The sequence below is a fragment of the Pempheris klunzingeri genome, chromosome 20, assembly GCF_042242105.1.
Source record: "Pempheris klunzingeri isolate RE-2024b chromosome 20, fPemKlu1.hap1, whole genome shotgun sequence".
In the NCBI taxonomy this organism is placed as follows: domain Eukaryota; kingdom Metazoa; phylum Chordata; class Actinopteri; order Acropomatiformes; family Pempheridae; genus Pempheris; species Pempheris klunzingeri.
Genome location: NC_092031.1, coordinates 3,482,557 through 3,503,209, shown reverse-complemented (window position 1 = coordinate 3,503,209; position 20,653 = coordinate 3,482,557). Strand labels below are relative to the sequence as shown.

The 20,653-nt window shown below is 41.8% G+C and overlaps 1 protein-coding gene across 1 annotated transcript; it reads left to right on the top strand.

Moving 5' to 3' along the window:
* Positions 1 to 1,925: 1,925 nt before the first annotated feature.
* On the top strand, positions 1,926 to 17,811 carry tbx21 (T-box transcription factor 21). Its single transcript, XM_070852036.1, has 6 exons — positions 1,926 to 2,473; positions 12,800 to 12,954; positions 15,040 to 15,161; positions 15,493 to 15,651; positions 16,377 to 16,438; positions 16,745 to 17,811. Exons 1-6 carry the CDS (start codon positions 1,926 to 1,928, stop codon positions 17,562 to 17,564), a joined length of 1,866 nt encoding a protein of 621 aa, XP_070708137.1. The 3' UTR covers positions 17,565 to 17,811.
* Positions 17,812 to 20,653: the final 2,842 nt, after the last annotated feature.

Below are 20,653 nucleotides of genomic sequence, written 5' to 3'. Positions count from 1 at the left end.
ATGTGACTGGGAACGAAACCGTACCTGAAGCTGAAGCCTGATGCTTTGTAGTGTTCTGCTACCAAACTGTTGATAAATGTAGAAATTTAGTCTCAGTCCAACGCTAAGACCTGTTTAAAGGCATCACTAGTCTGGGCCTAATACAGGCCTGAGCTGGGAGTGAGAGCTTTAAAGCTTTAAAGGAGAATTCAGGCATTTTTTCAGTCCAGATTTTCCTCTCGTGTCTGTGGGACGTGTAACCTTGTGCTTCATAAATGAGAGGTTTGTAAAGCAGGTCCTGACTTCTCATAAAGCGTCACTTAAATACATTTTTCTTTATTCTGTACGAGACTTAGACACACATTCCTTAATGGTATCAACACTATATGCTGGCATCAGTATCTGTTTTTAAGTTAGTTATCATGAACACATTTTTTTTTTAAAAAAAAGCAAGAAAAACATAAAGAGTTATTGTAAATTAAAGGATAATAACTTAAAGTAAAAAAACAAATTCATTTTAGTAAAGTTGAGGTTAAGTTTTAGAGTCTAAAAATATATTTATAATGGCATTTATTTTATTTTTGATTAATTTCCATTTCATAACACTACACAACACTCATTACTGGGTCATAAGCACATTAAAAACTAAAAAAAAAACTAAAACCTACAGATATGTTAAATGCTTCATGATTCAAATTGAAAATGAAAATAAAATCGGGTTGATGGTCCAACCTGTCACATGGTCTGAACAAAGATCATCTACGGTAAAAACTGACAGATTTCATACTTTAAATACACAGAAGAGGGGAGATTCATTCCATGTCTGACTAAATGGTAATATTTATGTTTTATTACTGAATAAGTTTCAGCTTAAGGGGGAGAAAAGGTGTCAAACTGTATTATTCAGTACGAGCTAAGAGGCAAAGAAGAGAAAATCAGCTAAAATAAATCAATCAGTCTTTTTAAAACATTTACATCACAAAGAATCGTCTGATCGGGAAATATATTAACCTAAAGAGTTGTGTTGTATTTAATTGTCACATTATAAAGTGAATTTAATGTAAAACACACACACACATACACACAGAGAGAGAGAGAGAGAGAGAGAGAGAGAGAGAACACACACATCTGTGAATTATTGATGCCTTTATCAAATCTATAGTTAAAGTATTGGCCTAATTAATGATGGTGAATTCTAATGAACTGATTTAGTTTTAATGCACACCCTCTGCATAAATACTTAGTTATCGCTGTGAACACAATATCATCATAATATTAATTATTCATGTTACTTCTTAACGAAAATGCAGGAAAAATATTCCCAAGAGGGAATTTGTGCCCTTCAATTGTAATTGTATAGCAGTTGTTGCACTCTGTAAATGTAAATGTTGCTCCTTTGGAGTCATATTAAAACGTTCCTGTAACGCGTCCATCTAAAACGTATTAAATCAATTACAGCGCCGCTTTTTAAAGGGCAGTGTGTGTAATTTGTGTTCAGTTACCGTCAGATGAGGGGATGGCTCTTTCATATCTGGAGCCTATCACGTCCTGCCTCTGCATCAGACACACCTCCAAAATATGACCACTTACAAAATGTATATATCATAGGTTAGAAAACTGAGCATGTGTTTGAGTCACTGGTGGCGACTCCACACGTCAAAAACAGACAAGACAATCACCTGCTCGGGTAATAAAAAAGTTCAGAGATAAATATTCTATAATGAGACCGTGTGAGGGATGGTTTTGTGTCTGAAATTATAGGCTGTGACCGACCGAAACTCCTAGTTTTAAAGTTTGTGGCATGTCAGTGCGCGGTGGGTGATAGGTGAGGATAACAGAGCAGACTGCGCCGTTTTGTGATTATTTTTTATTGCACATCTCTCACTCAGCTGGACAAAAGAGCGGAGCCTTATGACATTACGCACAGACCGGGAGCGGGGCTGCAAATGGGCGGCATAGGTGGCAACCTCTACCTCAGCATGTTGAATGGGACTGAAACGCAAACTTTTGGAAAGAACACCGACATCAGCAGTCACCTCCACCGCGGCGGCAAGGATCTAGCCGAGTTTAAAATGGGGATTCAGGACGCGAGGTTTTACTACCCAGACTCTGTTCAAGGCGGGCAGGACGCTCTGACTCTGCCGTACCACTCGGACCAGGCGGTGGGAGGGTACGGAGCGCAGCCGGGCAGGTTTTACGCGCAGACCCTCAGCAGCTGCCCGTACGGCGGCGTGCGGTCGCCGCCAAGAAGCGGAGCCGGGCAGGGTTACATGCCGACGGCGGGAGACGGGTTTCCCACAGGGGGAAAAGACTTGTACTCTCCTTCTCCGGAGAATTACCCTGCGAGCTTCCAGCACGGCTACCAGCGGCCGCCTCTCTACCCTTTACCTGGGCTACAGGTGTGCGGGAAGACTCAGGCGCTGCTCAATAACTACCCGCTATGGGCCAAGTTCCACAAGTTCCAAACCGAGATGATAATCACCAAACAGGGGAGGTAAGTCTGCCTGACAACTACATCACTACTACAGCAACTCTCTTATTTTTCCACATTAATAAAAAGTACTTATGAAGCTGGTTGCCCGCTTTTATGGTCCGATTCTGGCAGAAAAACAGGTGAAAGAATTTGCAGATTACGCACCGCTGTGCTTTTGGTTTTACGCACTTTCACACTCACTTCTCATCATTTCACCTTATTAATAACACTTTGTGACCTTGTTGTGCTGCACATCAGGGCTTTGAAGGCATCACCGACACAGTGGTGGTCAGGTGAGGGAGGTGTTGGCAGGTTTTTTAGGTGAGAGAGTGATGAGAGTGACTGTGAGAGCATAACAGAAGTCTCTGCTTTTGCGCAAAGTTGGATCAAGATTGGTTCGTGTTTGACCACAGAGATGCACAGATAAAGTCAGTTTTGCGGAAATGTATCTGGAGAACAACATTGTAGAATTATCATTAATTAGTTAATTGTCCATTTTAACAAACTCCTCTCCCTCAGTGCACGCTGGTCCACTCTTCTTGTTATTTCTTTGTGTAGAAACAAATCAGGAGAAGTGGAGCAGAACATGAGTTTGCAGGCCGAGTTGCTGGAAAAAAAGTCACAGGGGTGCCTGCACTTTAACACAGCAGGAATCTAACCCTGAAAAGAGGGATAATCAATGAAATTTGACTTCTTTTGTAATAATAAAAGGACACATTATTATTATTGCTTCTTCGCTGCAGCACCAGTTAGATTACTTCTTTTTTTTTTCTGGCCCAAAATCTGGAAACACTCACGCCCCTCCTGTGATTTAAATATTAATAGACCCGATAAGATCAAATCAGTTAATCAACCAGATGTCTCATCTCTGCTCAGACTGAAAGGGCTTTAAAAAAAAAAAAAAAGGAGGGATGATAAACAAACTTTTTGATAATTAAACCTCAACGCGATATCTCGAGCAGGCTGCTGCAGAAGCTGAGATAATAATAATAAAATTAAAAAAAAAACACTAAACAAAAAAACAACAACATGTTTCTGAGGCTCCTGATCTGAGAGGGGAAGAGACGGCGCTGCCGGGCCCCTCTGATGGGTCACCGAGCATTCAGATGCAGTCATGTCGATGAGGATTAATTCACTAATATGCGACACTTGTGTTTGACAGAAGGTTTCAGGCCATAGGTTTCTCATGGCTCGGATCTGTACACAGAAAACAAGTGCGCTGTCACATAATAGGACACTGATATTTCCAATGACTTCCCTCTGCCTGTCAGCTGAAGCTGCACATTTTTATTTATTTATTTTTTTATGTAAGTGAGGTAAATTTAATTCTAAATAATCTCGTGTTCATTTTTTTTTTTTTTTTTTGGTGTTTTTACACATTTTCTGTCATTTTTCCAGTTTTGAAACCAGGAAGATTCACAGTTTTCGAACAAGAATTTCATTTTGCCAGCTGCAGGTTACAGTCAAGGCAAATATTCCCCCGTTGGCCTGCACCATCTCTGTACACACTAAACACAAATGGTGTTTAATATCCCAGAAGGCAGTTCTGTGGCTCATAGGGGAAACACTTGTGGTGCTATGTAGTGTCCTGTAGTATCTTTAAGGCTGCTTCGTAGCACCTTGTCAAATAAAGACCCAGCTAAACCAAACTAAGAGCCACTAGAGAGCCTCTAAAGAATCATATGGAGGCTTAACATCTTCTCTGTGTGTGGTGGTCCTGCACAGCACCCAGACCACCCCACAGAGCTGCTGCAGAGCCTCCATTTGTGTGTGTGTGTGTGTGTGTGTGTGTGTGTGCTTTCTGGATGACTACTGTAGCTACACCTGCTGTCAGAGCTATTTGACTGCAGCTATAAGGTATCTTTTTGGGAAATCAGAAAAGCATCTTTGAAGCAGTTTCATGAAGAGCTGATTTCTTGATATGAGCAAAGAAAAAAAAAGAAAGAAAGAAAGAAAGAAAGATGGCTGTTATATGGATTATTTAAGAAGTTGCTATTATTAATAGCATATTTAATAGCACATTTATTTATTTATTTATCATTTTAAGATGTGATATTAGATATTATGTGAAGATTTCAGTGAAAGCAGAAAAAGATTCAGGCTGCTTGTGTCGCAAATATATTGTGTTTCTTTCCTGTTTTTCTCAAAGTGTGTGTGCGTGTGTGTGTGTGTGTGTGTGTGTGTGTGTGTGTGTGCCCTCCTGTCATTTGACATAACCAGTCCTGGCATATTGCTCTCTAGAAACACACATTGTGGTCAGTAGCTATTATCCATCAGGTTTCACAATTAAAATACTTGATAGTTTTATCTTAAAACGTGTTATTCCAAATGCCGCCAAAGCAAAGCAAAGGTAACAACCACACACACACACACACACACACACACACACACACACACACACACACACACACACACACTTGCCAGACGTTTCTGCACATTAGTGCAAATACAACCCGCAGTAACAAAAGGGTCGGTGATGGGTGCAGAGGTGTTATCCTTCCACATATAACAAAAGGCAAATTTGTGCAAAAACCACAAACCCCATATTATGAAAATTTCCAGTCTTGACAATGAAAATGTTCTCTTTTATCTTCTCACTCACATGCAGAACTACCAGCACAGCATCCAGCACAATAAGTGATGGGACTTTTTTTTAAAAGTATGACAAAAAAAAAAAAGTCCTGCAAGGTTTTGGAGGAGCTGAGCAGAGGAACTGCACAAAAAAAGGATGGTTTTTCAATATCAGAGGCGATGTCCTTCTTAAATTTTCATCTCGGGTCCAGGCTCCCACAATAATTTTGCTGTGATTTTAGAGAGAAGTCTGGGGGTCTGCAATGTTAATCAAAACCCAGGTATCTATAAGAGAAAGGGTGAAAGAAACTCTAGAGCAAAGTATAGAGAAGGGTCAAACACTACTGAGCCTTTAGATGGCCACGCTGAGAAGGTGAGGCACCTTTGAAGTTCAGGAAGTAAAAAACCAGATACTCTTTTTTTTTTTCTACTTTCTTCAGCCTGCACTCGCTGCTGCGTGTACCACCTGACAGATCTCTCAGAAGTCATGCTCATGTACCACACCTGGGCTTTGAAATCTAGAGACATTTTCTCAGCCTGCAGCAAAGGGGGGCGAATTCATCTGCACTTCTCATGAGCTAAATTCAGATCACCGCACTAGTTGATGCCATTTGAGGCCCTGCTCAGCCTGCGTCTGACTCGTGCTTTAAGGCAAAGTTCATCGCGACTGCACACGACGGGATGTCGAGGTCGATATAAACACGGCAGCGTTTTCTGTTGTCCGAGAGGTCGAAGACACGAGCAGAGACAGAGGCAGAGAGGGGCTCTTTAAATGCAAAATAATGGGATTTTTCTGATATAGTGAAAAAAGAATCAAGTGACTGAGACTGAAAAGAGAAAGTGAAGGGTTTTTCTGTCCTCATTCTTTAGTTTGACCAACCTGCTGATCCTACACCTGGGCTTTAGATATGAGTCAAGAGGACAAACTTTTCCCTGCCATGGTTTCCAAGAAGCACGCTCATTTCAGGGGACTTTCTTCTGGAAATAACACTTGAATATTAATTGATTTCATATATGTAAATAAACGCTTGATAAAAAAAAAGAATCAACCTTAAACGTGCCTGTAGTCAAATCAACAATTCCTCAGCGAAGATTTAAAGATGATTTAAAGACTATTAATGATGCACACGTCGTGCTAATGAGGTTCTGCTTGACCATACAGTGTGTGTGTTCTAGGAAGGAGATAAGTGTGACTAAGTTTTCAACGCACAAACACCTTTCAGGGAAATAATGTGGAGCAAAAACGTCAGACTCAGAGGAATCATGCTCATCTGCTCTCTCTGCTCCACTGAGTCCAAACTGTAGCATGTATCATTCTGATGTCTGGTAGTTTTTCAGAGAGGAAACAATCCTCTGAATTATTTTTGCTGCCAGGAATAGTGCTGTAGGCACTTACTATAAAGCAGCTGAAGATTATGTTCCCCCATCGCTGAAAAATTAACACATCAGAACATATATGAGGAGTTTTAAGTCTCTGCATTTCATCATACTGTCATTTCAATATGATATTTTTATTCGTACATGATTAAAATAAGAATATGGTATTTTTAAATGTACTACAATTTTAAAAAAAAAAATTATACTCATACTTGAATATTTGAATAAACAAGTTTCTTTCCAAAGTTAGTGTGTCATATTTTGGAAATAATCGCTCCACATCACCAAAGGAAATTATTGTGGGCGTCTTCTCTGGTGTGCCTACAGCTGCAGACGTTTCAATACAGTGAGGCGCAGTAATGTTACACACGTCAATAATTATGTCAAATTACAAGAATTAAGCTTCTTATCACTAACACAGGAGGATGTTTGGGGAGGAATGTTTGAGCGTCTTGTGTATCAGACCCCCCTCCTCTCTCTCTCTCTCTCTCTCTCTCTGTCTGAAAGCAGAAGTGGGACTATTTCAAGGTTTTGACAGTATGACTTGTCACTTCCTGTTCAGCTGTTTATGTGTGCATATGCAGCTTTTCGCAGAAACAACTAGTGCCAATATTTTCAGATATCTGAAACTTTTTCTAATAACTGAGTGGTGAAGTCCATGATTTAATGAGCCCCAGGGCCGATCTGTGCTGGCCGCAGCGTTGTCTCCATTTAGTTAGCTCCCAAGAGAGTTTTGCTGTTTGATTAATTAGATACTGAGTATGAAGCCTGTTCTCTCGTACATATATCTATGTATTTATTACTTTTTGTCAACAAACAAAATGAACAAAATCCTCCTAGCCTGTGTCTTACCCTTGTGCCATAGAGCTCCATTGTTGTCCGAAAACTATTAAAAACACACAAATGAGCCTCACTGTTACATTGCATGGTCAAACACACACACACACACACACACACACACACACACATTGTAGTTTATCTTTACTCAGTACCACATACTCCATCCTGCTGCTGGAAATACCCACCTGAGCACCAAATGTGGATCAATCCGCCACTGAAAATAGCCCCCAACAAACATCTGATAAAAACTTGTTGTCCAGCTGTTTAAGGAAATAACCTTCTTTTTTTTTTTTTTTTTTTTAAAGAATGAAACTATGTAAATGTGACTTGTTTTCACAGTTTTAAATCCACATGGTCTTGAGGTGTCAGAGACGGTGCAGGGAAGGAGAAAAGTACTCAGAAACGGACTAACACGTTGTAGGTTGTGGTCATTTCACAGTATGTGACCGGCCTCCTTCTTCATGAGGCATGAAGAAGGAAATCAACGGTATTGGATGACGTACTCTTTACTTCCATTCTACCTTGATGCTTAGATTCATTAACATCTCACTTTTGAGACTTAAACATACGTGCTACCGTCCTCGTTCACATGATGATGCATCACTTTGGATATCCCATCTATGGGGAAGAACTGCATTCACATATTACGCTCCTCATAAGTGGAATAAACTCCCTTAAGTTACACACATTTTTAAGCTTAAACGGTTTAAGTTGCTGTGATGCATTGAATAATGAATTCTTAATGTGTCCCTTCTGTTGTGCTGGATTTATGTTTTGTACAAGAACATCGATTTCATGCTTCTTATATTTTTCATTGTAGACTAAAGCCAATGTTGATTATGTGTTTGCAGGGTTGTGAACAACAACCTTGCTTTTACCCTGATTGAGTAAAGGATTATAAATAATTCATACATAATAATAAAAAAAAAAAAAAAAAAAAACAATACTTCACAACAAAATTGAAATTTCAACATGTGTAGTCACAGAATTCCTCTGCAATCCGTCAACACAGCAGCAGGAGTGTCTGTGTTAAAGAGTGCTTGTGTCCGGCAGCAGCTGTAGACTGGCATGTTTTCGTCACAGATGATCAAGCGTACGCACAGTGACAAAAACTGGACCTGAACTCCTGTCCGGATGAATCAGCGGGTGCGCTCATGTAGAAAAGTCCTCTCCCTGGTGAATATCCAGTTCCTCTTCTCCTCTCAAGCTTTCTGCCGTGCATCCCCAGGACAAACCCTCCGCCCCTCCCTCCCTTCACTCCACCCTCTGCTCTTTCCTTTTTCCCTTTCTCTAACCTCCGTTTCCCCCCCGCGGTTTCCCCTCCTGCGCCCTCTGTCTACCCAAACCCAACCCCCACCCTTCCTCTCTCCCCAACATCCACACAGTTTATTTTGATTTTTTTTTTTAAATGTCACCACCAGCGGTACTGTCTCTGTATTACTGGCTGGTTCACCACACTCATCTGTTTCTATGGTATTTTGTCTGAAAAAGGACTACAGTTATGAGTATTCATGTGCGTATACACCTGGATCGGGCTGAGGGAGCGCCAGCCCATTGTCGTTACTGTCAAGTTTCCAGTGAATCAGAGTGGCACGCTGGCAGGTTGGTTAGGGAGTCTGTCTGGTAGCTGAAGAGCTGCAGGTTTGATTCCCACTGGTGTCAAAGCAAGTCCATGCATCTGTGTATCAGTGTTCTGCAAAAGCATTTTCTGAAATGCAACAGAGCAAAAACAAAATGGTGTGTGTGTCAAACTGCAGTCGTATAGCAGGAAAGCTACTGTATGCATCGTCACCATGACACCGCTGCTGACAATACCTGTGCGCTAACGTGTGTGTTTTGTGTTTTTCAGCTTCGCTCAGTGAACTCAGTGAACGCCCCCGCATGCAAATACCCCTCTGTGTTGTGTTTTCTATGGTTTCCCCCATTACCTAGTTCTGATTTCCTATAAAAGGCTCTTGTATAAGTGAATCGACAATATCAGTGGAGCAAAAACGATAACTACTCATGTACTTTCTAGATTACTCTCCACATAGCGTAGGAGGCTCGATCCATTCATATGCTGAACAGCAGAGTTTCTGTTTTCACTTGTATTAAACAGTGCAGTGGAAGAAGAGCCCTTTCACCTGTTCTTTGCGAGCCACTAAAGAGCTGCTGCCACGATTTAGTTTCACCGAGAACTATGATTGATTGTTAAACTGGACTCGCCATGTAGCCAGAAAGACCCAACTGGGACAGCTCATGGCAGGGTTTTGTCTTACCACTGAAGGGTAAGAAGTGTGTGTGTGTGTGTGTGTGTGTGTGTGTGTGTGTGTGTGTGTGCACACTCAGTCCACAGGCATAAAGAGCCGACATTCAAAGACACAACCCAGAATATATTCGACCAGGTGAATGTTTCTCCACATATATTAGTGAAACCTTGAGGAGGTTTGCACAAGACACATTCAAAGAAACTTTTAAAGTCCAAAGATTTGCAAACATTTGTTGACATTTGCAATCAGATGCACTCAATTCAATAAACCAAAGATACAGTATTTAATTACGGTTGTTTTAATAATGTTAATTGTCAGCACCAATAGTTGGGCACTGTAGTTTCTAGTAAATATTAGTGCACTTGTTAGGGACTATATTCAGCCGCGGATTAATCTATATTTGGTGCTCTAGTGAGTATTTGGGGCAGCAGGATGATGCTGGCAGGGTTGAACCAAAATAAATTACAGTGGGTGTGTGTTCATGGTGATGAAGGAACATTGATGTGTTTTCAGTAGTTTAAGGACATTAACTACAGCAGGATCAAGTTAGTGTTGATTTTCCAGACACCATCCTTTATATGTTGTCTAAAAGAGTGGTATTAAAACTTCACCTAAATAAAGTAGCTTCTTTTCATTGTTACAGACACATTTCAGTCGCCACAAAAAAACAAATGAGGGTGAAACCCGAACCTGAGAGTAGCGTTATGATGGGGTCTTATAAAAATACAGAATAATCAATTAGAAACACACGTGACAACTGATTTGTGCCAAAATTTGACAGCTATCCTGACTAACTTTATGAATTCATTGTGTTAGGGAAAGATATTTCTAACTGGCCTTTTTTTTTGCTGTATGAACACGTCCATGCACACACCCACACACACACACACACACACACACACACACACAGACAAAAATCCTCATCAACAATGACGGGCCCTCCAGATGTGCCACTAGGCCGCTAACAGTAGCCTCGAACGCATTGTCTCTTTACACACCTCACTTGTTTTTACACCACTAAATGACCAAACTGCTGCAGGGGACACGCTGAATTTAAATGAGACAACCGCCGTGTTTATAGTATTTATAGCGCTGATAGAGACATTAGATCTTATCTGCTTGTTCCAACCACACCACAAAAAAGAAAATAAGAGGGCGTTTCTGAAAAGGAGCCTTTGCACTCTTACAATGACTAATTTATGCCATGCACTGTCTACGACTCGGGAATCACTTTCATACTTTTAAACTCATACTTGAAACAAGACATTTTCAGGCAAACCCCTCATTCCATATAACAACATGCTTTTATTGAATTTACTGTAACTGTGCTGTAGGCAGGATGTGTAGTTTGAAATAAAACTTGTTCGCTTTTCACGCTGCACAAATCAAAGGGGTGGAGGACGTTGCTGATTTCCAATCAATCATTGCAACTGCTCCGTAGCCTGGGGCGCTGTTAGCTACTGTAAAACAGCTGTGCCAAAGGTCAAACATGTTTCCCCGCTGATTTATTAACACCAACTACACACCCGTAACCTCATATAGACCCAGACTGCAGAGCAGATTCATACATACTAGCGCAACACTCAGTGGCTCATTTATTGGCCTTCGTACACTGTGGAGTGTATTTTTATTTCAAGACATAGTTGATTCTGGGAAGCATGCTTGTTTTCTGTGTTAGCTTAGCGTAAAGACTAGAAGCAGGGGGAGACAGCTAGCCTGGTTCTGTCTCACCTCTATTTACACTTAAGTTTTTTGTACGGATTAAACAAACACAATATAATGTGTCTGTCGGTTTCTCAGTAGGTCGGCCAATCGGTTCACTGCTTAATTCATCTCAATTATTATTTGGTTTTCTGCAGACGTTCATGGTCCCCAGAGGGTAAATCCTACTTACTTTAGTTTCCTCTTGCGCCTACAACAGTTTTAGCTTTTTGTGAAATATCTCAACAACTAATAATAATAATAATGGATTGCCATGAATTTTAATTCATAAATTGATTGTTTCCCAGAGGATGAATCCTAATGACTTTGGTGACTTGGTCTTTGGCGCCACCATCAGGAGAAAAAAATCTGAATTTGTCCACTGACAGTATTCCCATCATCCTCAGCTTTACTTCATGTTAAGTGATGATTAGCAAATGTTAGCATGCTAAACCAGGATGGTGACTATGGCAGACATTATCCTATGAAAAACTGCTAAAATAAGGTGACCCAGAAAATCAGTGTCACAGTCACGTGGGGGTGTTTTGACTGTTGCTTTGGTCCGTAAAATGTTAAATGTTGGCCAGGCTACACAGCAGGGTTAGTTATCCTGAGGCGGTAAGTGCTTCTCTGTCAACACTACATGCACTCCAAGTGTGTATAATATATAGATATGTATAAATATACATAAATGTCTGTCGTGGTGTGTTTGTGGTTCTGTGTATCTGCCGTCCGTGTCTTGTATTTGTGTGTGTGTCCTTTGCTCTCAGTTTAAGCCAGCCCTCCCTGGGCCGTGGTACCTGGGGACGGCGTGACCTCTTGGTTACCCCGTCTCACTGAAGCCCTGTGTGATCGAAATAAGTTCAACATGTAAAGCTCCAGCAATCAGGACCAGCTTCTGGGGCATCTTTTATTAACAGCAGCATTAAATATTCACCGACACTTGTCCCCCTCCTGTCAGCCATCCCCTCCACCTCTTGTGTGTTGCTTCTACTCTTGATTCTTCAGCTGGCGAGGCAAAGGCAAACAGTCACGCCTTACTTCCATAAACAATTGTCCTAAAAGGAAGACTTGTAATATCTTTATTCATGCCAATTATTACAGTTATTTGGGAGTAAGGAGAACTTCCCCAGCCTTTTTTTTTTTTAACAGTGATGACTTCTGCCAGAAACATGAGTTAAATAAAATAAAGACAAGCAAAGGATTTCCTCCATTCTTCTTAATCTTTCAAGGCAGAAAAATCTACAGTCCCTGTGTTCATCAATAATACTTTATGCTTGTAAAAGAATAATGGACAATCCCAGTATGTCAAACCCTCCTGGTAGAAGTCATACATGTATTTTATATCTCCAAGACTGCACACATGCATTGCATTTTGAGTATTTCGTCAAAATTCGAAGGGAAACATCCAGATCTGCTCATGTTTGCCTATTTGTGGTATTGTGTTCAACAACTGTCGACTTTAATTAAATTTTTTGAGGAACAAAAATCAATGTTTTTCAGTGAAATGTCAAAGCATGCAGATTACAGCTATATGATGATGTTAGATACATGCAAAAGGATATTCAGACTTCAATTTAATCACGCTTTCACCTTTGTGTTAATCCAGGAGGATGTTCCCCTTCCTGAGCTTCAACATCAGTGTTCTGGATCCGTCCGCCCACTATAACGTCTACGTGGACGTGGTCCTGGCCGATCAGCACCACTGGAGGTACCAGGGCGGCAAGTGGGTCCAGTGCGGGAAAGCGGAGGGTAACATGCCAGGTAACACATAGTAAAACTAAAGACTGCTACAGTGGCTTTTAGGAAATGACTTAAATACTAAATGTTAAATGTATTTAAGTACAATTTTGAGGCACTTTGAGGCCATTTTATGCTACTTTATACTTCATTCCACCACATCTCAGAGGGAAATTATGTACTTTTTACTCCACTACATTTATTTATTAAAGATTAAAATTCATTGTTATAGATAAAAGTACCCAGCAGTACATAAAGCAGTTATAATTAGCCCCCACCTTTACCACCTTCATCATCAATATTTATGTTATTTTGAAATGCATGATGAGCTCATTTACTTTTGCCAGACTTTTGTACTTTTACTCAAGTCATGAATGTAAGACTTGTAACTTTTACAGAACATGTTGCCCAAACATTATATTTTTACAAACTCAGGCACTTACCCCCAGTAGTATAAATGATGGAGGGAAAAGTGCATGCTCGCATTTCCTCTTGTGGCTTCCAATAACAAATTCTGACACAAAGTAGGTGATCGAGCCCCAGCTGATGAGAACAAACCGTGATCAATTAGTGAGCCGTAGGTGGGTCTTCAGCTCAGTGCATGCAACATGGAAGAGCTTGAGGAAGTGGTTTGTTTAGCAATATCTTAGCAAACCCTACATGCATACAGTGGGGAAACCAAGATGTGTGCATGATGCACAAGTAGAGGTTTCTGTGGACATTTTGATTTTGTTTTTGCTGTTAAAGTCTGCAGCTTCATTTTGGAGGGAGTGAGTAAACAATACAGAAAGTATCCATTTTCAGGTGAGGTATTCCTTTAAAGTTAGATTGGCTGAATATCATTCTTGAATTAAATAAACCGGTTATTAACATGTTGGATTATCTGAAAAATGCATTGTCAGAAATGTAAAAACAGATCAGATCAGATCCTCCGAGGTCATGACTGTTCTTTGGAGATCTGTGGTTTTTACAGTGACTCCTTTAAACTGCACTTTGAATCACCACGTTGGGATCTTATTGCCACACTTATTTAAGGGCAGTGAACACACCTTTCCAGTAGTTATATAACTTGTTTACAGAACATGTCTGAAATGGTTTGGCCCCAGTTTGCCACCATCTCTGGTGTCCAGAAGTAACTTGTTACCACTTATTTCTATCTGAAGTGCTCAAATTGGCCACCGAATGCAGCTCCCATCGCACTTCTTCCCAAAAATATGAAATATGTAAAACATCCAATACATACTAAAGTGTTAATTTCAGCCACTTATTTCTCCTTTATTTCTAAGGAGTTGTTTGGGTTAGTGGAAATAAATATTTGATGTACATGGAGTCTGACTTTTCTATCAGTTCTGTAAAGAACATGGATTTGGTTTTTACTGCTGCTTCCATCCATGTCTCGTACTCCCTGTGCTCTCTTCCTCCATTCACTCATTATTTCCTCCTGTTCACACCTCAGAAAAAAAACAATAGCAAGTTAACCAAGACGACATTATGTGTGTGATTGATGATAGACAAACCACAATTATATAAATGAATGAAAGTGCAAGGTGTTGTCACACATGTGCCAGGTGTGGAAAGGTGACTGCTGATGTGCTACACTTGTGGAAATTGTGGTGAAACGACTTCACTCAATTAAATTTAATATTGCATTTATGTGGTGTGCTCACAGAAGGTAAAGCAAGTCACTGTGGTAACGTTGTGAAAAATTATGGTGCTGAGATTTTAGTGGGAAATAAGACGGGTGGAAAAAAATATCATCCCCATTAACGTTGCATGCAGTAAATGTAGTAAGACGGGCAGTTAAAAGCTAAACTGCCCTCTTCCCTTCTTATCTGTTCTTCTCACCTAAAAGCTTTTGAGTGAACAGAGTGATTCACTTGATAAAAGTGTGTCAACACTGGGGGATTACATTCACACTCCTTCTGTCTCATTGTGTGATCTATGATATTTGAAAAAACATGTATGATTGCAAATATGGCAGATTCCTGCTTGTTAAAGTGTTTCAAATTGTAAATAATAAATTTTTTGGTTGTTTATACGGTGCACCAGTATAAGGAATATTTCCAAGATGTGATAAATGTTGCTCATGACGTGCTCTCCTTCTTACAGGGAACAGGATGTACATGCACCCCGACTCTCCCAACACAGGGGCCCACTGGATGAGACAAGAAGTGTCTTTCAGCAAACTCAAGCTCACCAACAACAAGGGCAGCACCAATAACGTGGCACAGGTACTGTCCTTTACCTGTTCTCTGCCTCCTACCTTTCATCTTTCCTCTAATACTTCCACGTCTGCACGTCTGTGTATGTAAATGTCTTCTTCTGCATTATGTTCCTGGCAAATCAAAAAGAGCCGCACACGCTGAAAAAGTGCTTTAAGATGCAACATCAGCCAAAGACCTTTGCTCTGTCTCTCTGCCCTCACATTTCCTGTTTGATTCTCTCTTCTCTATCAAACAAAGCCAAACGTTCAGAGGAGATGTCTTTAAAGGACAAAAAAGGAACCAGATATCAGATATTAGATTGTCATTGCCTCCGTCCTGCCGTGTGTCTCCTCTCCAGATGATCGTGCTCCAGTCGCTCCACAAGTACCAGCCTCGTCTTCACATCGTGGAGGTTAAGGAGGACGGCTCGGAGGATCCCTTCCTTTCAACCAAAGCTCAGACCTTCGTCTTCCCAGAGACTCAGTTCATCGCTGTCACTGCTTATCAGAACGCAGATGTAAGTCGCATCAATCACAGGAAGATAGTTTTGTAAAAAAATAGATATTAAAATAATGAATCAGTCCAGCTCCTGTTTCCCTATTTCTGTCACATTTTGGACTAACAAGTAGGGATCTGTTACTTTATTTTACTTCATTCACAAACTTATCTGTTGTAAACCTTCACAATGGGGACATAACACCATGAGGACATGTCTTCTAACGTCTATAACGCCATCTTAATGGGGTCTGGACTTCAATGATTCATATCAGAGCCATGTTTCAGATAACAAGCTTTGGTTTATGCATGCAGACATCAAAAATTCACACACCCTAATCTACATTCCTACAATCTACTGTAAGTGTAAGCATGGGTTACTATACAGTAGCTAAGTTCAACCAAGAGTCACGTCACCTCGGCTGACCTGAGTGCTGTAGCTCCGTCCTCCCCACTATGTGCCACATATAGTATATCTTTAACAGCTGTTCAAATACATTGTGTAAGAGTTATTGTATTTCAGACTGTCACCCTGTATGTTTGATTCAAACACTATATGTGTGTGTGTGTGTTCCCACTCTCTGTTTCTAGAAATGAATTCTTTCCAAATTCCATATTATGCCCATTATTTATTAGTCAGTGACCTCCTCTCTGTCTGCTCTCTTGTTTCTCTGACGTGGTGGCTCACTCCTTCTCTTTTTCCTAAGCCTACATTCTCTCATTGCCCTCCTCCTATTCCTTACACAGATCACTCAGCTGAAAATAGACCATAACCCCTTCGCTAAAGGTTTCCGCGACAATTACGACACGTAAGTAATCTATTTTAAAAAAAAAATAGAAGCTGTATTTGTAAAGAGAAAAACACAGTGAACTACAGACAAAGAGCACATCTTTATGTCAGACCGGGTCATCAATGGTACTTTAATCTCCTGAGTGCTCGTATCTCCCTTTAAACATTGGAATCGAGGCAATTACTGCTCGAGCATGCTGCAGCGAAAGGGTGTGAGGGGCTGCGATATGTTTGATAGATAGTTTGAGGTTTTGGGCAGGAAATAACACCTTCTTTTTTTCTTCTCACACTCTCTTCTCTTCCCCTCCTCCTCCCTCCTGCCTAGGCTGTATGCTCCTCCCGACTCTGATCGCTTCACCCCCTCCCCTACAGAGAGCCAGCAGCTGCTGCTAGGGAGCTGCTACCCCCAAGGTTACCTCTCTGAGCAGTACATGAGCCCCCTGCCTCAGAGCCGCTTCTACAGCCGCGAGCCTATCGGTATGGGCCAGCAGCACAAAGACCCATCCTCCAGCCCCAGTCCTCACAGCCGCTGGTACCTGCCGCCTCAGCAGGGTGTTGCCCCCAATCGGCCTGACTTCACTTCCTCCTATGAGGGCGACTTCTCTGGAAATGGTTTCTACAAGCCCTTCCCCTTGCAGACATCCGCTCACCATGCCCTCAGCTACTACCCAGACCACCCTTTTGCATCTACCAGCGTGTCTGTATCAGGAGCCACCTCAGCGGGCTGGACCACCAGCCGGCCCACCCCTCAGTACCTCAACCACCAGAGCAAGCCTGGCCCCAGCCTGGGCTGGTTTAGACCCATATCGTCCTCGTCTTCCTCCTCATCTTCTTCTACGTCACCTGGCAACCCCAGGCTGCACCCTCCCTCCCTCCTCGAGTCTCTGCAGCCTCCCCTGCTGCAAGACAAGCCCAAAGACACTGTGGAGGTGGTGGGAGAGGACCCGTGGCTCGAACCTCCCTCTGTGAAATCGGCAGCCTCAGCCGACTCAGGCCTGTTTGAGGGCAGCGTTGGGGACAACAAGAAGAGGCGGGTGTCGCCCTACACGTCCAGCACTGAAAACTCCCCGCCTCCGCGCAGTGGAGAGGTCTGCGAGAAGGACAGCAACAGCGATGCAGACTACTATGGCTATTACACCCACTGATGGCCTCACACGTCACCGCAGTCGCCACAGTCTCTCCCAGCGTCTTCCCACACCGCCCTCATGGACGTGCAGTGGTCTGTCCAGCCAGGTCATGATAAAGGGCTGGAACAGTCTCTGTTTTTGCTGCAGACCAACACCAGAACCACATAACAGAACATGCACAGTGCACACGGTCTGTAAAGTTTCCACTCAAAAGTGTCAAATGATTACAGGAGGAACTTTCAAGGTTACTGTCAAAGTTAGTGTTGAACAGAAGTGGATGTGACTGGGACGCTGCCCTAGAGTCACATAAACACCATACAGACAAACAGACCTGTGACTTAAGCCTTTGAAACATCTGGAGATTTGGGGGGGAAAAAATTATCTGCATATCTGCTTGCTGACAGACGCCTGAAGGGATTGTCTCTTCTTTCTGCATCAAACACTCTCTCTGTCTCTCTTCTGTCTGGTCTCTGTCCATCTCTTCTTTCTCACCCTCAGCCATTCACACATACTCTCACAATATGCTCACATTCATTTCCCCTGATGATTAGTGGCAGAAATTACATTTCGCACACTGTCTGCTCTCCAATCTGGCCCATTACATTTAGTGCAGCTCCCACCAGTGGTGGCAGAGGAGCGTTGCAGGCCGGAGGCCAGAGTGAGCGAATGTCAGGAGGTTAAGAGAGCTTAGCAAGCACATGTTCTGAAGTGCACCCGCTAATCTAACTAAACCCAGCTAGGACAGCCTTTTCTGTGTGTGTGTGTGTGTGTGTGTGTGTGTGTGTGCATGTGTGTTAATGTTAAATAAATCAGCAACCACAGTAGAAACAGCAAGTCCCGTCTAAAGGGACATTGATGGGTACAACTCAGCTGCAAGTGCGTGGATCTATGAAGAAATGACCTTGGCTCAAGATAACAATTTACATTTCGTGGTAAAAAAAAAAAATAGCTTAATTAGAGCCTCAATAATTAGTTGATAAATTAATAAGATCATTCACAAAACAACTATTTTTGCTTTTCTTTGTCATACACGTTAGTAAACTAAATATCTTTTGGTTTTGTTTTGTCAGACTAAAAAAGACATTTGACGATTTTAACATTTTATAGGCAAATAATCTATTAATCAAGAAAATAACACATGAATCGATGATGAAAGTAATCGTGACTTGCAGCCTGAAGCTGGAGAGATTCACAAACACAGCTGACTTCTTGTTTCCGAGGCTTTTCAGCACATCTCATGGCCCGCTTGTGTAGTTGTTATGGAAATGATTTAGTTGTGATCAGATGACCCACACGTAGAACCTCAACATGATAACAAGTGGTCGTATATGACCTTTGACCTGGTAGTGTACAGCCAAGCACAACCCTGATAGTGTTGTGTTTACAGCTCCACACACAGGGTGTAAATTCAGTATGTCTGGTTCTAGGTCTGAATCAGGCCAGTAAACTGCTTGATTTGTGAAGGGGGGGCCTATTGTGTTAGCTTTAAGGTCATTTAAAAGCAGTGATGTAAAACATTTATACATCTTGACACCAGGCGTAAACAAGTCCAGCTGGACACTGCTGTCTGTGATAGAGATTAGAAAAAGACCTCATTATAACAAAAGCACAGCCCTCTGCTACAACCGGTCGATGTGAAAACGTTCCTGTCACCACAGACAGTTAAAGCCCCCTCATCAATACCAGCGATCGACAGCAACATAACCGGAGCAGCATCAGCAGAGGGAGGCGTGACAGCTTAAAACACACACACATACAGAACTGCACCCATCGTGCATGAACAGCATTCGGATTAGACTACATTCAATTAGAGTCTGTTCTCGCTACAGCATCTTAATCTTGTTTGTTTGAATTTCACAGAGGGTGTATGAGATCTCCTAAATCTGCATCCTCTTTGCTGTGATGCTGCAGGTCTTCCCAGGCGCTTCCCGTACAGTAGGAGCAGAGCAACAGTGCAAGAAGTGGGTCATTCAGAACGGCCACATGCACCTGTAGGTAAACAGACGGGGCGCTGTCACCATAAACAGGAAGCACAAACTGACCAGACAGACACAGAATTTCCCCCCTAGTCTTCGGGCCTATCGTGTTGTGACACTGGTTGACAGAGGCCCGGCTCCCGGCCTGGTGACAGAAATGAAGAGTGAGGCCGCAGTCGGCGCTGATCAGAGATCTGCCCCTCATTCCTCACCAGGTGTGCTAATGGCCTCGGACAACACTGGGGGCGACAGGCGGGCACTCAGTCGGTGCACTGCACGGTTATTTAAGTCCTCACTGAGGGGGAGGGATTTTGTTATGAATTTAAAAAATAAATCTGCTCTCTTAAAATGCCAATATTGTATATACTATTGTATATTTGCTATGCTCTGACTCTTACGCTCTGTCTACTGAGAGAATAACCAGATAACAGAAGATTTGTGACATTTAGAGTCTGCTTCAAGAAACAGTTTTCTTTTTATTACATTTATGAAGTTTGATGACGAGATTCATCGCACTCTCATTTCTGTGCACTAAAAATAGAGCTAGAGCCAACAGTCTGTTAGCTTAGCTTAGCATAAAGACTTGAAACGGGGGGAACAGCTAGCCTGATTGGTCAAGAAATACTCCTGCACTTAACCCCCTCGCAAAAGCACAAATTGTCGTTTTTTACACTTCAGATTTTCTAGAGATTAAACAAAAAAGATATCTAGTCTTAATGTGTGAGCTTAGAGGTGTTTGCAGGCATTTTTTTTTTTTTTTAAACTTCAGACAGAGCCAGGCAGAGCCGTTTCCACTCTTTATGCTAAGCTAAGCTAACTGTCTACAGACTCTAGCTCCATTTTTAGCGTACAAGTATAAACATCTTTGCTGTTTATTCTCCGTAAGAAAGTGAATGTGCTACTGTTCCCTCACAGCAGTAAAATGATCAAAGCCACCAAACATTTTGCATGTAAACGAGGAGAAATAACTGCTGAGGCCACGTTGCCTGGATTCTTTTAGGGAATTTGGGCCTTTTAGGGAGTTAATTTTGTACAGTGGAAAGTATTTTACAGGCTGGTTCCAGTATTTATGGACAAGTTTTATGAGTTGTGCTCCTGGTGGTGTGAAGAGGGCTTTGAATCTGCAATTAG

Coding starts and splice junctions, on each gene's coding strand:
- tbx21 (XM_070852036.1), top strand. CDS start 1,926: ATGGGCGGCATAGGTGGCAACCTCTACCTCAGCATGTTGAATGGGACT. Junction 12,955..15,039: donor AGCGGAGGGTAACATGCCAG/GTAACACATAGT, acceptor TCCTTCTTACAG/GGAACAGGATGTACATGCAC. Junction 15,162..15,492: donor GCACCAATAACGTGGCACAG/GTACTGTCCTTT, acceptor TCTCCTCTCCAG/ATGATCGTGCTCCAGTCGCT.